General features: G+C 36.6%; 1 protein-coding gene across 4 annotated transcripts in view; it reads left to right on the top strand.

The window, feature by feature from the left end:
• Mettl25 (methyltransferase like 25) overlaps nucleotides 1-16053 on the top strand; it is a 66306-nt gene extending 50253 nt beyond the window's left edge. For all 4 annotated transcript variants that reach the window (XM_028754566.1, XM_028754565.1, XM_028754564.1 and 1 more), the window contains 4 exons: nucleotides 1173-1266; nucleotides 13499-13573; nucleotides 14227-14298; nucleotides 15826-16053. In XM_028754566.1, coding sequence (XP_028610399.1) covers nucleotides 1173-1266; nucleotides 13499-13573; nucleotides 14227-14298; nucleotides 15826-15927 — 343 coding nt within the window. In that variant the 3' untranslated portion in view covers nucleotides 15928-16053. The remainder of the gene's footprint in view (nucleotides 1-1172; nucleotides 1267-13498; nucleotides 13574-14226; nucleotides 14299-15825) is intronic.
• Nucleotides 16054-16573: the final 520 nt, after the last annotated feature.

The raw sequence follows: 16573 nt of genomic DNA, 5'->3' as shown, positions 1-16573 counted from the left end.
GCCAAGCATGACAGCATCACTGAACGCATAAAGTGGTGACTCAATGCATGATACATGAAACCAGCCAAATTAGAAACATGAGTGGGGGATGGGATCATGGAATCTCAGCCCTAGCTCAAGAGATGTTAGCAGTTGATGGAAACTGGGAGACAGACAGTTTTTATAAGACCCCAGAGAAGCTACCCTTGTTCCAATAGATGATGTTATACCTATGCACATACATCCAACACTTGGTGAACTTTATGGGTTTACTAAAAACAGTACTTCAAGTAGAGAAGGAAAGGCGATAGGGGCTTAAGGGAGATAAGGGGAGGAGCTAGGAAGAAATAGGGGTACATTTGACCAAAGTATATGCATAAGTATGTGTGTAAACTTCTCAAACAGTAATTAAAAAATAATCCAGGGAACACTTGGAATTATGATTATTTGACATAGTAAATAGAATTGATGTTGCAGTCTTAAAGTGTGGCTGAAGAAATCTAAGACACATCGCTAAGGTAGAAGGGTAAAGTATAATGTCTAATCATGGGTTTAATCTTTCACGGGTAAATGAGGCTTTACTTACCACTTTTGATTACATGTAGGTACTGATTTTTTTATGCCTCTGATTTTTACATTATGCTTAAGTTGTAGCCAAAATTGAGAGATGTGATAGCCCATCTTAGTATTATTTAAATTGAAAGCTATTTCATGATACTTTGTTTAAATTGCACTGAAAATCTATAAGGCATAAATGATAGACCTCAATTGGCTGTTAGTGTTTGGTAGCTCTCTTTGAATAGCTGTTGAAATATTGCCCCTGTTACAGTGTCTTACCATAAAATGTGCAATGTAATGTCAAGCCAATACAAGGAAAATGTGTTTTGAGCACAGTGGAAACTTTTGAGGACGTTGTTAAACCAAGATTTTTAATAGTATAAGTTTGAAGCATCTCTTACGTAGTATTGTGTGTAGAATATTATCTTCCACTGCTGTGTGTTCCAAGAATTCTCAGGAGCAGATCCTGATATAATGTCACTTACAAATGTCACAAAAGTATTACTTCATTTTTATCACATCTGGATTTTGTGCCATATAGATGAAAGATATTTTAAAATACTCCATGTTGAAATTTAAAACTATCTATACTTTAAAGTGGAAAAACTAAAAAGATACTCGCTTTTGTTTTGCAGTGAACAGCACGTTGGTAAAATCTATTCCAAATGTTCCTCTTTTCTGGAGTATGTCAGAATGTCTCTACGGAAGCTTGGATTAGATGAGTGCAAGGTCAGTGAGTGATTACCCTTTATTTCCACATAGTACAAGAGTGCCTGGGAGGACAGTGGGCTGAGGCAAGATAGAATCATTCGTTTTCTGCTTATTTCCCTCCTATGAAATGTCTCAATTATATTGAAATTAAGCCTCTATTAACTCTTTTTTTGCTACTTGCCCTCCCTGTTAAATATATGGAAAGTTTATTATTGTGTGTCACCAAAGAGACTTCTTCCTTAGGTTCTTTAGTTAAAAGAGTGATTTTACTAAATATTGTAGGGTTAAAAAGGAGAACATTGTAAATGTAAATTAGAATTAAATAAAGAAGAGATATTAATTTTAAAATTATTTATTTGCAGTTTTGTGGCTAACTATAACCTTAAATTCAGAGAGCCTGTAAGTGGTCTTTCTGTTAAGTTGCAACATCACAGTAGCTCTGAACTAACATTGGTGATAACATTGCTTAAGTAAATAGAAAGCTAGTTGATTCTAAGGGAAAAAGCTCAGTATAATTCAAATTATACATTAACTGAAAAGTTAAATTGAACTGTTACTCTGGCATATTAAATTGATTATAAATTGGAAAGTAATAATATATTTCTCAGTTTCTTTTCTGGTTGACGTGATAAAATGCCCTGACAAAAGCTTTAGGAAAGAAAGGTTTAGCTCACACCTTCTATAACAGACAAATCACAGGGGTGCGAGTTTGAAGGAGTTGGTCATCTGATAGCCACATTCACATACAGAGAGTAACATCAACTCACTGTCTCTACCGTTACATAGTTCAGCTGCTCCCAACTAGGAACTGTGCTACCACAGTGAGTAGGTCTTTCCACCTCCGTCTTTTAATATAATCAATATAATCCACCATAGACATACTCATGGACGATCGGGATGTAGACAGTCCCACACTGAGAGTATTCCCACGTGGTTCTAGATTATGCCCGGGTGATAGTTAAAAGTGACCATCACAATATGAAATGATTCTTTTGAAAGAGAAAACTTACACAGATATGATTATTGCATCAAAGGTAAAGGGTGCGATTGTCTACCGTCCTGGTTGTCATTGTGAGATATTTGTTTATTTATTTCTTAAAGCAACTAGACTAGTAGTAGTTTTTTCATTGTATTCCCTATCAAATGGTTAAGAGAGAGCTGAAAAATTTAGAAATAAACTATTGATAACATACATGTAAACCGGACGGTGGTGGCGCACGCCTTTAATCCCAGCACTTGGGAGGCAGAGGCAGGTGGATTTCTGAGTTCGAGGCCAGCCTGGTCCACAGAGTGAGTTCCAGGACAGCCAGGGCTACACAGAGAAACTGTCTCAAAAAAACCAAAAAAAAAAAAAAAAGATACATGTAAAACTCATTCAATATTTATACATAATTGCTGACTGCATGACACTACTTGTTATTTATCTCTATTTGTGTATTATTATTTAAGACCTGGTTGATATAACTCTCATAAATAGATTTACTTCATAAAATAAAGCCTCTTTTGCTTTTGAATGAATGATTGCACTGGACTCTATGGTTTACTCAAACTGAAAACATACTATCCTTCTCCAAAAACAACATACACACAAAAAAAAAAAAATTCAGGACTAATATCTATTCTTCCTTCTGTCTTTGCCTTCTCAAGTTTATTATTAATAATAGTAACCACAGTAAAAGTTCTTTCATATATCTATTATATGTAATTATTAGAATATTTAACCCTTACTGAGCACTTTGTGAGCAATGCTAAGGGATATCACATTGCCTCATTTTCTGTTCACAAAAACATTTACGATAACTGAAATCTTAGGGCAAACGACCAATTCACCCAAAGTGGAGAGACACAGGAGACTGTACACATAGGAGCAAACACTGAAGTATAAGTTTGGTAGGAAATGAACCACAGTTAGAAAATCCGGCAGCTTCTCAGAGGCTCAGGGTGGACAGTTCTAAGAATGAAAAACTTGATGTATCCAGACAATTGTAAGTGGTCCCCACACTGTTGAGATGTTTGCCTCTAAATATAGCCTAGTTGTAATGAACACTGGAGAAAAGGACCCTCATGAGGCAAGGGAAGCAAAAGAATAACTCTTTTTAAATAAGTAAGTGATTCTGTTCTTACCAAGATCCACTGGTAAAGAGACAGTATTTAATCAGAAAACAGCTACTGGAATTTCATCTACACCTATCTGAAGAGGGCAAGGGAAGTATCCAACATTAGTCAGTTCTATCAATTCTGTCCCACACAATAGGATATGAAAACACGGAGAAGGGCTGGTAAGTTTCACAGTCCAGAAACACCTTCAATGACAGACAGATCGAAGCATAAGAGTACAAAATACTTTTTACCACCACACAACTAATGACACATTCTTGACAGTGCTTTTTACACAGTGTATCATTTTTATACCAAAAATTTACAAGACACACTAAAGTCCAATAAACAATTTGAAGAGATAAAAGTCATCCCAGCCACACTGAGATTGACAAGGACACTAGAAATTATAATCTGCAATTGCAAATGCAGTAACATGCTAAAAGTTTGGATTAATAAAGTAGACATGAGACAAGAGCAGATGGACAATGTAAGCAGAGAGATTTGGGAATTTATTAAAATAGAAATACTTAAAAATATTGTACCCAGGCAGAAAGATTATAAAAGCCAGAGGTGGTGGATGCCTCTGAGGAAACAAAGCAGGACTGATGTACACATAAACTCACAGTCTGTGATAGCATGTGCAGTACCTGCACAGCTCCAGCCTAAAAAAATGTGAGGACCGAGAAGGAGAGGACAGAGTCCCACCCCTAACCAAGAAGCCATTTGCAGTTGACCTGCTGGGAAAGGGAAATCTCTCCAGTGGGCTGTCAACCATACTCTGCAACAGGCAACATGCTTAGGAGTAGTTAGCTAACACCAAACAAGACTCCATGGCTTTTTGGTTTGGGGGGCTTTTTTTTTGTTTGTATTTTGGGGGGCGGTTCGTGTGTGTGTGTGTGTGTTATCAGGGTTGGTGGCCTGTTTCATTTTGATAATTTTTTTAAATCTTACTAGTATTTGTTTGGATGTTCAATGTTTCTGGATTTGGGCAGAAAAGGAAAGTGAGAACATGAGGTGTTAGGAGCAGAGTGCAGAGTGGTAGGATCAAGAAGGAGTTAAAGGAAGCGAAAAAGAACAATCAAAATATATTGCCTGGGATAGAAGGAAATATTTCTGAATAAATGACTGAATGGATGAATAAAGCTTAGTATAAGCAGACGGAAGAAATTTTTGTGAGTTACAAGTATACTGAACACAACAGAGGAAACCACCTCTGAAGTTGAGAGTATGCAAGCAGTGAACTTGGTCAGACTGTAAAACAAAAGCAAAGGTAAAAAACAAACATACAAACAAACAAAGGAGTCCAAGTACTGGACAAGCTAAAGTTTTATCAGAATGAAGAAAATAAAAGCAACAGAAGAAATACTTGAGTTTTGAGTTGCTGATGATGGAAATGTCTTCCACTGGCTAGTTACCAGACCACAGATCCAGAAATCAGAGACCACCAACACCAAGCCAGACAAGTAACCAAAAAAATTCATCGACAGATATCTTTAATCAACAGAAAATTACAGCTACACTCCATTTAATGTGAGAAACAACATTTTCTCAATAAGATGAGAAACAAGGTTTTTCTTTCCTCCATACTTTTCACCGTCATACTGTAACTACTGGCTCGCTCAGTCAGAGAAGGAAAGGAATGAATGGTATTTGATTGGGAAGAAAGAAGACTGTTCTTGTTCAAGATGGCGTGATAATGTTCATGGAAAAACTCCAAAGAAACAACGAGCAATTAAAATAATAGAATTAGACAAGGTAGGATATAAAAACAATATAGAGAAAACCGTTTTCCTCTGTACCAGCAATGAACAAGTTGAATGTGAAATTAAGATACATCAGAGTTTATGTGAGAACCCTCTCCTAAAGTGAAAGATAGATAGTTTTTCTAATAGAATACAAGCGAAATGCCTCTAAAGTGCCAAACTAGAAATAAGTAAGTGGAGAGAGAGTCTGTGTTTATGGGTAGGAAGATTCACTGTTCTCAAGATGTCAGTGCTCCCCAACCTGGGTCAGTGACTCAGTACAACTCAATCAATATTTCAGAAAGGTATCTTGTAAATATAGAAACTGTTTGTAAGTCTTTTGTAGAAAAGAATCAAAAAGAGCTAACAATACTAACTGAAAAGAAAGCTTACAAATTGTTACTGGGTAGCTTTAAGATAATACTGTAAAGACAAGTTGATATTTGGAAAGTGATAGACAAATGGATCCAGGAACAGAACTGAGAGCCCAGAAATAGACCCACACAAATGCAGCCCAGTGGTCTTTGGCAAAGAGACAAAGGCAGTGGAGTAGAGTGAAGACCTCTTCACCACGTGCTGTTTAGACAGCAGGACAGACACAAGTAGATAGGTGACTCTAGAACCAAACTTTACGTCTTGCCCAAATCGAAATGAATCACATACGTACTTCCGGAAGAAGCAAAATCACAATGGATGAAAGTTACCTAGACCTGTGAAATGAGAACTACTGAGAATGGATCCTAATGTAAAGTACAGTCCTGGGCAGCAATGATGTACAGACTGTCTATAGCCAATGCATTGTTCTTGTGACAGCGATAATGAGTCTGCTTGTGTGCTGTCATGCACATGGCAAGTGTTCTGAGCTTTCCTAAAAGAAATAGCTTAAGAAAAAATTACTCACAGTAGCTGCTTCTATTACTCAAAATTCATCTAGAAGGAGTCTCAGGAAAAGACAAATATCACTGAATAAAAAGACTGTCTTAAACAATTTCTTGCTTTTAATTAGCTAATAAAGATGTTACTAATGGCCTACTGGTTTTCTTACAATCATGCGACCCATTTTATTTTGTTTTGTGTTTTAAACGTAACATGGTTTGAGGGAAAACAGAAGTATAAGCTGGAATAGGCTGAGAAAGAGGAGCCAACACACATCGTAGGCTAGAAGACAATGGTGGGCTAAGAAAGGATGCAGGCTGATAAGACTGTATTGGGGGTGGGTAGTTGTCTGGATTTTAAGCAAAAGAGATTTTGAAAATAGTGCCTTTTAGCGTTTGGAAACAGGGAAAGTGATAAAAGCAAAACTGTATTTCTGATATATAATACAAACATTTCATTTTGTATGCATACCATGAAATAGAAGTATTAAAGTTAACATTTTCACTACAGCCAATAGATATTTGTATATAACATTAAATGCTATGTAAAATTTAATATTTAAATATACTGAAACACTTAAAAGAGCTTTGACTAAATCCATAATTGTTTATTAATGATATTTCTGTGTAATTCAGTGGGCAGCAAATGTACTGATGTGCACTTAAGAGTAGGCAACTGAGTTACCTAGAAAATTTAAAGGAAGGGCACAATGCACCAGAAATTATATTAAACATGAAAGGAAACCATAGATTTCTAGACATCTCTTTCCAGAGAACACCAAGGCTGCAAGTGCTTGGTTTACAATGGCTCTTACAAAGCACAAAGGGCTTCTCCACGCATCTATAGTCAGTTGTGAAAGTCAGGAGTTGACTTAGCCCTCAGAGCCTTTTTCAAACTGCACCACTGGCCTGTGGATCTGAATTCGCAGTGAGAAGCAGCTCTGTATACTCAGCAGCACCTCTGGCCTCTGGCCACTAGATGTCAGCAGTAGAACGATTGTAAAAAACTTGGCATTTGCCAGAATTGCCTTCTGTTGAGAGTCACTAATTTTGAGGGTTTTTTTTTCCTTTTATGACTCTATCTGGAGCAACCTAACAGTCGTGTTATGTATCTATGTTTTAAACTGCTGTTTACCATCACCAAGCGTGGGCAAGGAAGGGCACACTGGGCAGAGACTGAAGAATACTGTTCTATCCTTGAAGACTGTTTACTCAAAATGATCCCTTCTTTGCTCTTTCATTTTTAGATAGTTGTAATAACCTTGGAGTTATGTTCATTGGCCCCCTTCATAAAGTACGGACTATTTTAAAAGCACATTTACCATTCTCCAGGAAAGTTAAGCCTAAATATGTACCTCTGAAAACAATTAACTGTGGCACAATGTCCAGAACCTGTGGCAAGTAGCAGGTTTACAGGAGTTTTAGAGGCTGAATAATATTTTATTGTGTGTGTGTGTGTGTGTATGTTGGACCATATCCTTTACTAATATGTAGTGACCTAGTGACCTTTTTACCTCTTTAGACTGTACTTGTCTTTTTGTTTTCTTTGTGAGAGATCATGCCTGCTTCTTACTACCATTCACTTGATACACACTACTCTATCCTTTGGTTTTCAGTATGATTCTTTATTGATGAGTCGTGTCTTTTAAAACAAATGCTTGGATCTTTTGGTTTGATGCAGTCAACTAAATGTCTTAATTGGAGCATTGAGACCATTAACATCTATCTACGTCATTGTTAAGCTGTTTGCTGACTACTGTGACTACATTTCTAGTCAGTTCTGATACTGTTTTGTTTTTCTTCCTCCCTTCTTTATCTTAGACATATGTTGATTACTGAATTGAAGATGTTTGATTCTGTTTGAGCTCTCATTAGTTAAAAAGATCTATCTGTGTGTCTATATGCACATTTATATATGGAGCCGGTGGAGGCTCGAAGAAAATGCTGGGTCCCCTGGATCTATGTTCTAGTCACTTGAGTTGCCCACCATGGGTGCTGTGAGCTGAAATCTAGTCCTTTGCAAGAACAGTGAGTGCTCTTAAAAACCAAGACCAAGCCATCTGCTGCCCCATGAGATGTATTCTTCCATGTGCTCTTGTGTTGTGCCTGTCTTCCTCTTATGTGTGGAATTTCTTTAAGTATATTTTCCGTAATACTTGCTTAGTGGGGGTGAATTGCTTTCACTTGTGCTTATCTTGGAAAGTATTTTCCATCAATTTTAACCTGTATTTGCTAGATAAAAATATAATTTATCTTGACAGTTATTTGCTTTCATGACCTGAAATATGTCCATGTGTTTCTGGTTTTTAAACTTGTTTAAGATTTGCTATTACTATGTGTGTGTGTACATATGGGAGAGTACATACCTTGGTGCAGTGCACATGTGGAAATCAGAAGACATGTCTGTAGAGTTGGGTCTCTCTCCCCACACTTATGTGGGTTCCAGGGATTAAACTCAGGACAGCCGCTGGCACCTCCACCAACTGAGCCGCTTCCCTTAGTTTTTAAGCTTTCTGTTAAGGGATACAGTATTGTTGTTCTGGTGTGCTTGACATAGGAAGTAATGAGTTTTTCTCTTGCTACTTAGTTTTTTGGTCTCTAGCTCTAATATTTTGAAAAATATGTCTCAGAGATTCTTTTTTGCCCGTGTCTATCTGGAGTTCTAAGTTGCTCTTGTAGTTATCCATCCCTGTCAGTCCCCACATTTGGGAGTTCTGTGATACCTGCATTATGTGAGGAGTTTTTCTGTTTACTGTAGTTCTTTGGCCAGTTCTGTGCTGGCCAGTGGTATCTCAGCAGCCTTCATCTCTCCATCCAGTGATGGGAAATAAGTTAGTTATGACGTCACCTGATCAAGTGTGAAGTGGAGAAAAAAACGGAATAACTATGCAACTCTGATGAACTCATCCGGTGTTCCCTCTAAGTTGCATTTTACCTACCTTTGCTACACTGCAGTCCTTCTTACTGATCTTCTTAAAAGCAGAGTAAGTAAATAAGCAGAGATTGATCTCTCTTGAGAAATAATTTATGTAGATACTTATATTAGTTACTTTGCTAGTGCTGTGCTGAAACACCATGCCAAGACAAACTGGACAAGGACATGTTTATTGGTCTTACGGTTCCAGATTCTGTCATGCACGAAATCATGGCAGGTGACAGGCATGGTGGCAGAACAGCTGAGAGCTCGTTTTTTGAACTTCAAGAAGAAATGCAGAGAGCAAACTGGGAGTGGTGTGTGACTTCAAAATTACAAAGCCTGTGCCAGTGACATACTTCCTCCAGCAAGGCTGTGTTATTAAACCTACCAAACAGTTCCACCAAGTGAGCACCAAGTATTCAAACATCTGAGTCTGTGGAGGACATTTGCACTACAACCACCACAGTCTTCTGTACACAAACATGGGCATCATGACTGTCGACTTGTAATAACGTTCTTTTAAAGAGTAGACCCTGAAAATGGGGCGAGAAGGAGCTCGCCAGAAAAAAAGCCTTGCGGACACTCTCAGCCATCTAGTCAAGATCAGCATCAACAGTGACAAGTCAGGCGGCTAGTATGGACCCTCGCTATGAGGCATGGACGTGAAACTGTATTCCATGTCCTCCTCACTGTTTTTGATTTTTAAGGGAAAAAAATCTAAATCATACTAGAAGAATATTCTGTAATATATGACCAATATTCCTCAAAACTGTTAAGGTGGTCAAAAACAAGAGCGAGACAGTGTCAAAGCTAAATACAGCTAAATGTTATACGACATCCTTTGTTTGATTCCAAAATTGAAAAAAGTAGTATAAAATGTATGTAAAAGCCAAGAAAATCTGAATATAGTATGGGCTTCAGTTAATAATGAATTCACGTTAGTTCTTAAAATAAATATACCAGTGTATAAGATGGAGAGATGGTAGGTGGGGAAAATCAGGAGGAGTTGGGGTAGGGGAAACACATGATCAGAATAAAGTTTATCAAAACTCTACTGAAATGTGTGTGTGTTTGTGTGTATAAATGTCTCCTCATGGTGAGATATGTATGTATCTATGTATGTATGTATGTATGTATGTATGTATGTATGTATGTATATCAGCGTGAATGTTAGTGACTCAGCATCTTAGTACACTTGCTGCTCTCGCAGAAGATTAGGATTCCATTCTCAATACTCACATAGGATGGTTTTTGTGTCACGGGATCTGTCTCCTTCTGTGGTCTCTGTGCATAGCTACATACACACAGTACATATATATATATATATATTCAGGCAAACATGCATGCACATAAAAGAAAATTCAATATTTAAACACCATGAGAAAGCACTTATGAATTTCTGCTCAAGCAGTTACTGTGTTGAAGTATTATCATGTTGAATATTAGTGATTATGAAATAATTCATGTGATTTTAATTCTATAGGGGAATATTAAGACATGGTAACTATACGTCTGTTTTTCTCTCTTTCTTTTTTTGGAGGCTTTGAGGTACTTTATTTTTAATATTATCTAATAAACGTAAAGAAGGTCTGAAAAGCTGTTACCTGGGCACATGAATTTCATTTTTCTAGATGCAGGCACAAGTGAATAGAACAACCCAAAACATCCAAGGCCACAAGCTTGCTCACCAGTTTCTATGCAAGATTCTAAAGTACTTCTGGTTTTAGTCTTTCTGAATTCTCATTCGGCTACCTCTCTTCAGGCCTTCATTTTCCACTTCACATAGATAGATAGATAGATAGATAGATAGATAGATAGATAGATATGCATACACACATGTTTAAAGTGAATTATATATACATGTATATATTTGTATGTATGTATGTTATAATATATACTATATACATATAATTTTTCTGCTATTGAAAATAGATTTTCTCATACAATATATCTTGATTATAGCTTTCCCTCCCTCTACTCCTCCAAGTTTTTCCCAACCTTCCTTCCCCCTCCAAATCCACTCCCTTTCTCTTTCTCATTAGAAAAGAACAGGCAAACTCTATCTATAAATAAATAAATAACAAGAAATTGCAGGCGTCTAAGAGGTAACATTCAAACATGACATAATAGAATATGAAAAAGCTATAGTATCGAATAGTTGGGAGTTAAGTGGACTTTTTTGTTTGTTTTTTTCAAGACAGGGTTTCCCTCTGCAGCTCTGGATATCCTAGAACTAGTTCTGTAGACCAATCTGGCCTAGACTTCACAGAGATCTGCCTATCTCTGCCTTCTGAGTGCTGAGATTAAAGGCATACACCACCACTACCTGGTTTTAAGTAGACTTCTAAAGGCAAAATCTAAGTCACTGGGAAAAGAGTATTCTAACTTAAGACAGCTAACTCCATAGCCCATACTTTGTCATACTTACATAACATTGACAGGCGCCGTTCACACAAAGTATGTTTGTTTAACATGTTTCCAACAATGGCAGTTGTCAAGAAAAAGGTCTGGAAAGGAAGAATAATGAGGAAGCCCAAGCTTGCCAACAGATAAATCTATTTCTAAAGCGAGCTACATCTAAAGGCAGAGGAAATTCAAGAAATTACAAGTTAGTGAACAGTTAACAGAAGGATGCTTCCATCTGCATTTTAATTCTTGAAATTCTTCCAGACAGGATGCATCTGGTCAGGTGTACAAAATCCATTAGGTAGTAACATATATATAATCTCTCTATATGAATACATTATCTCAATATATAAGCTCTGTTACAGCTAGAATAATTCAACAAATTACAAGGAGGTTGGGTGATAGAACAGAGGGGCTGAGATGGCTGGTTGTTCACAGTTTCCACTCCAGGTCTCTTAGCTGACCATTCCTGTGACCATGTCCCATGGTCCTCACATACAGTTCAACTCAAACTAAGGGATTTTCTAGGGGGTGAAGACTGCACAACAGGAAAGAGTAGAATTATTTCAGTCCTTCCATCTGCCATTTAATGTACATTCATACAAGAATGACACAGTTCACATTTAAAGTAATTTTCTAATCCATAAACAATCATTCCCCACTTTTTTCCTCTGAATAATATACACATACTATGCAGAATTATCACAGTTGGGAGCTACTTTATAGGTCATGTATAAGTCTGCATTCAGTAGTTGAAATTTATGGTTAGTGAGTCAGTTGTTTGCATTTCTAAGCTTTTTAATGTCAGTTATGTTATGACAGTAACAACATAAATAATACATAATTGATGAAGTTACATAATCAATGAACTGTAAACACAATTGTTCTTATGAGTATCTTCATGAAGTGCTGACCAATGAGGAGTCACCAGATGAAATACCTGTCAAAATTCATGAGAACACCAGAAATCATGGTGTACCCTGGAATCCTAGCACTTGAGGGGCCCAGGAAAGAGGACGACAGATCTTCGATCAGACTACACTACACATCAAGATCTTATCTCATGAAATAAAAATCAACCAACCAAATAAATAAAATACATGTGTGATAGTTTGAGAATGCACCCCCCCCCAAAGGCTCATCTATGAATGCTCTGTCCCCATTTGGTAAAACTGAAGGATTAGGAGGTGTGGCCCTGTTGGAGGAATTGAGTCACTGGGGGTAGACCTTGAGTTTTCAACCCCCATGGCATTACCGGTTAGTTCTCTGGCTCTTCCCTGTAGTTTCCTGGCTTCTGCACAGTGCTTGGACACCCGTTGCTCTGCTCCCCATTGTAATAGCCGTGGACTCACCCTCTGAAACTAATTCTCAATAAAGTCACTTCTGTAAGTTGCCTTGGCTATGATAGCTCATCAAACAGTAGAAAAGACAGTAAGACAACATGTTAAAACAAGTAAAAGGATAAAAAGTCAAAAAGAAAAAATTTGAAAGGATATTAGGTTTTCCTCATTTGGGTCTAAATGTATCTTTTCAAATTCTTCTGGTGCTCTGAATTTCTAAATCTTAAAAGTACAGACGTGTACAGTGGTACTCAGAGGCAGCAGAAGGCCTTACTTAGCTCGCAAGTGAGTTTGTCAGAGTCACACCTGTAGACTGTTTCTCCTCCTTGTCCTGCAGTCAGCAGTTGAAAGGCAGTATGAATCTTTAGTCTGTCATGTGTGCATTTGCTGTGTGACTTGGGGTTCTCCATGTTGCTTTCTCTCGGTGCCAATTGAGAAGAACCAGTTGCCATGAGTGGTGATGGAGGTGGTGGAGATTCTTGTTGTTGTTGTTGTTGTTGTTTAGCTAGCACTTGTTGATTCTGCTGCTTAGAAAAGGTAATGTTAGAGAATTATGTTCTGCAAGTTATAGCTTCAGATGGTGAAATTGTTGTTTTCCAAACATAGCAATAGATGAAATATTTTACCACCGTGTACTAAATTTGGAAACAGTTAAGACAGTGTTATTTATAAAATGGTAAAATTACATCAATTCAGAAGATTTAAATGAAAGAATTTTGTTATATTCACTTGCCTAAAAACAGTTTTTCTGACAGTAGGGTTATCTTAAATTGATATTATACTGATTCTACTTCAGGGTTTGCTATAGGAATTTTTAATTATTTAACTTTAACCATTGATAAATTTATTGCTACTGTTTTTATTTCAAAGGTCTCTGAAGAAATTGTAATGGACTATTATGAGAAATATAAGCCTAGAATGAATGAGCTAGAGGCGTTTAATATGGTAAGTCATTCACAAACACACACATGCTCACACCAATGTATACGCACACACACACATACATGTATACATCAATTGTATTGGCTACGTTTGCTAGACTCGAATAGTAGCTTATTAAATTTTATTATGGGCCTGTCTGTGTTGTTGTTGTTGGTTGTGTGTGTGTGTGAGAGAGAGAGAAAGAGACAGAGAGAGAGTTTTCTTTCTGTAAGAAAACTATTATTTGGGATCATTTCCTATTTCAGAACTATATTAGGTGTTAGTAATGTCATAAAAGAAGCACATGGTAGATTTCTCTTAAAGTGCATCATAAATGCGCAGAGTGATGCTTCAGAGTCCTTTGAACACATGTTGATCTCCAGAGTAGTTATTTCACAAGCTTTCCTTTTAATGAATTGCATTCTTAGGAGTCCTTTAAAAGCTTTCCATCGCATGATTGCTTCCTGGATTCCACCTCATGTCTCTTAGAGAGCATTTTTTTCTTGTAATTAGTAAAAAAAAACGCTTTTGATCTGTATGTAGAATTCATTTTCTGAAGATGTGCAGTGGGTATCGGATATCTGACATATGTAAAGTTTTGTAGATACATTTTTTCAAACATAAATGTTAAGCAAACTTTTAAAGTACTACTCACTACCTTTTACGTTTTCTTGCAGTTGAAAGTTGTGCTGGCTCCTTGCATAGAAACACTGATTCTTCTTGATCGACTTTGTTACCTCAAGGAACAGGTAGATTATGTTATTTTTCAGTATGCAACATAGATTTCAATATGTGGAATGAAATAAGTAAAATCATATACTGGGATAAAGTTATTTCATACAAATTAGTAAGATGATGTCTCTTATGCCCTAAGACTTTTAATATACATTTTATGTTCTTCTTTATGGATACACATATGTACAGCAGATGTTTTCAGAAAATTGCTGTAATAAACCTGATATTCTTTTAATTGTACGATAGTTAATATTCATAGGCAGTGAATACAAGCAACCATATATGTTTTAGAGCCAAAATTAATTATGAACAGATATTGAAGTTCCTGTGTACAGATTTCACTTTGTAAGATTTGAACTTTTAATGTGCTTTGGACATATGTGTACTATAATGTCCAAATGTCTTTGTAATCAAGGAAGAGTATTTCTCTCCCACGACCATATTGTTTCATCTGTGTCGTGTGGTCTGCTGAGCTGAGGTCAGTAAATTACTTTGAACTGTTTGATCCCGTTCATGGAATCAGCTTACTGCCCACTATAAATCCTTTATTTTAACAACCTTATTTTGTCATTGAATGATCTTTCTTTTCAAAAGCCTTCTTGAAACAAATGGATTTAAATAAGTGTCTTCATTTTAATTGGTGGTTTTACAAACTAAGGCAGTATTTAAGTATTTAAACAATATACTTTCCTTAGCCTCCAGTTACTTCCAAATCACTGCAAAGCCTTGATCCTCTAGTTGAGGGGTGAGACAGTACCTAATTTAATAAGTACTCATTTTCTTTCTCAAAAGATTCCATTGACCTAGGTGAACAGTTGAGCAAACTAGTTTACAACAAAATTGATCAGTCCAATGAAATGATTCAAGCATATGACCATTCATTTTGAATATTTAGATATCTTATGAAAGTTCTCGTATTAGTTTTAAGGTGTGTAATATAAAAAAGGAGAGCCGGGCGGTGGTGGCGCACGCCTTTAATCCCAGCACTTGGGAGGCAGAGGCAGGCAGATTTCTGAGTTCGAGGCCAGCCTGGTCTACAGAGTGAGTTCCAGGATAGCCAGGGCTATACAGAGAAACCCTGTCTCGAAAAAAAATAAAAATAAAAATAAAAAAGGAGAAATAGAAGAAGTAATAATCATCTTGCCTTTCAGACCTATTATTAAATGTTAGGTACATTTTATAATGATGTCAGATACGTGAATTGAGCCTGTACATGTGAGTGCACAATATTTACACTCTAAAGCTATAATAATTGTTTAGTGTATATTTTTTTTAGTTTATACAGCATTTCCCCCTTTCTGTACAAGGTGAAAAATGTTTTGTCATAAAAATGTTTGTTTAAAATGCAGTATTTGTTACTGGCCTTCTCCAGCTTTTCTGTATTGAAACAAAGAATACTGTGGCAGTCAATCTCAGCTAAAATTACATGTTTTGGTTTCTACTTCCAATTTCTATTACAGTGTGATTTATCTATGTATTCTGATTCATCATTTTATTTACTCAAAAATGATTGTATATGTAAATTCTTTATCAATTTTCAGGAAGATATAGCCTGGTCTGCCCTCGTGAAGTTGTTTGACCCTGTGCAGTCTCCCAGATGCTACGCTGTCATTGCTCTGAAGAAGCAATGTGATCCCAGCTGAAACAGGGTGTTAGACAGCCTGGTTGGGGACTTACTCAAAGCCTGCTTTTCTAAACATTTATATCCTATTATGTAAACAGTTTAAAATCTATATTTTAAATAATAAAATAATGGGTATCAACATAAATCCTAGTCAGTTTTTTCATTCTCAAACCATACATTAATTAGAATTTTTATAAATATGATCAACATTCCTGAGTGTATCAATAGTAGATTGCAGTCTGATTTTAATTTCTGTTTAATATTATCAGACATCAGATATTGAGCTTTGTTTACTTAATTAAAAAATGATAATCTCAAATGTGCATTTTCCAGAACATTTTGGAATAATTTTCCACATTGCTATAAAGGGGGATACACATATGAAGAAACTCATGAGCAGGTCAGTTATAAAATAGGCCTAACATAGAGCATATTTTAGACTGTTTCAATAAGGTACATGTGGTGATATTCTCTTTCCTTAAGGAAATGTGCATCATATGAGTAATAAGTACTCACTTAAGGATTCCTGAGGCTCTTTATTCTACTGAGATGAAGTGATGGTGATGCTTAGGGGAATTGAGCTGTGCTTTGTGAGAAGCCAGCTTGAGTGAAGCCAGATTGAATGGGAAACCCCTCCCTCCAGTGTAGCAATACTCGAGAGTGTG

This window comes from Grammomys surdaster, unplaced genomic scaffold, assembly GCF_004785775.1.
Source record: "Grammomys surdaster isolate TR1022 unplaced genomic scaffold, NIH_TR_1.0 126028, whole genome shotgun sequence".
NCBI lineage: Eukaryota > Metazoa > Chordata > Mammalia > Rodentia > Muridae > Grammomys > Grammomys surdaster.
The sequence above is the reverse complement of the archived record's forward strand: the minus strand, read 5'-3'. Positions and strand labels throughout refer to the sequence as shown.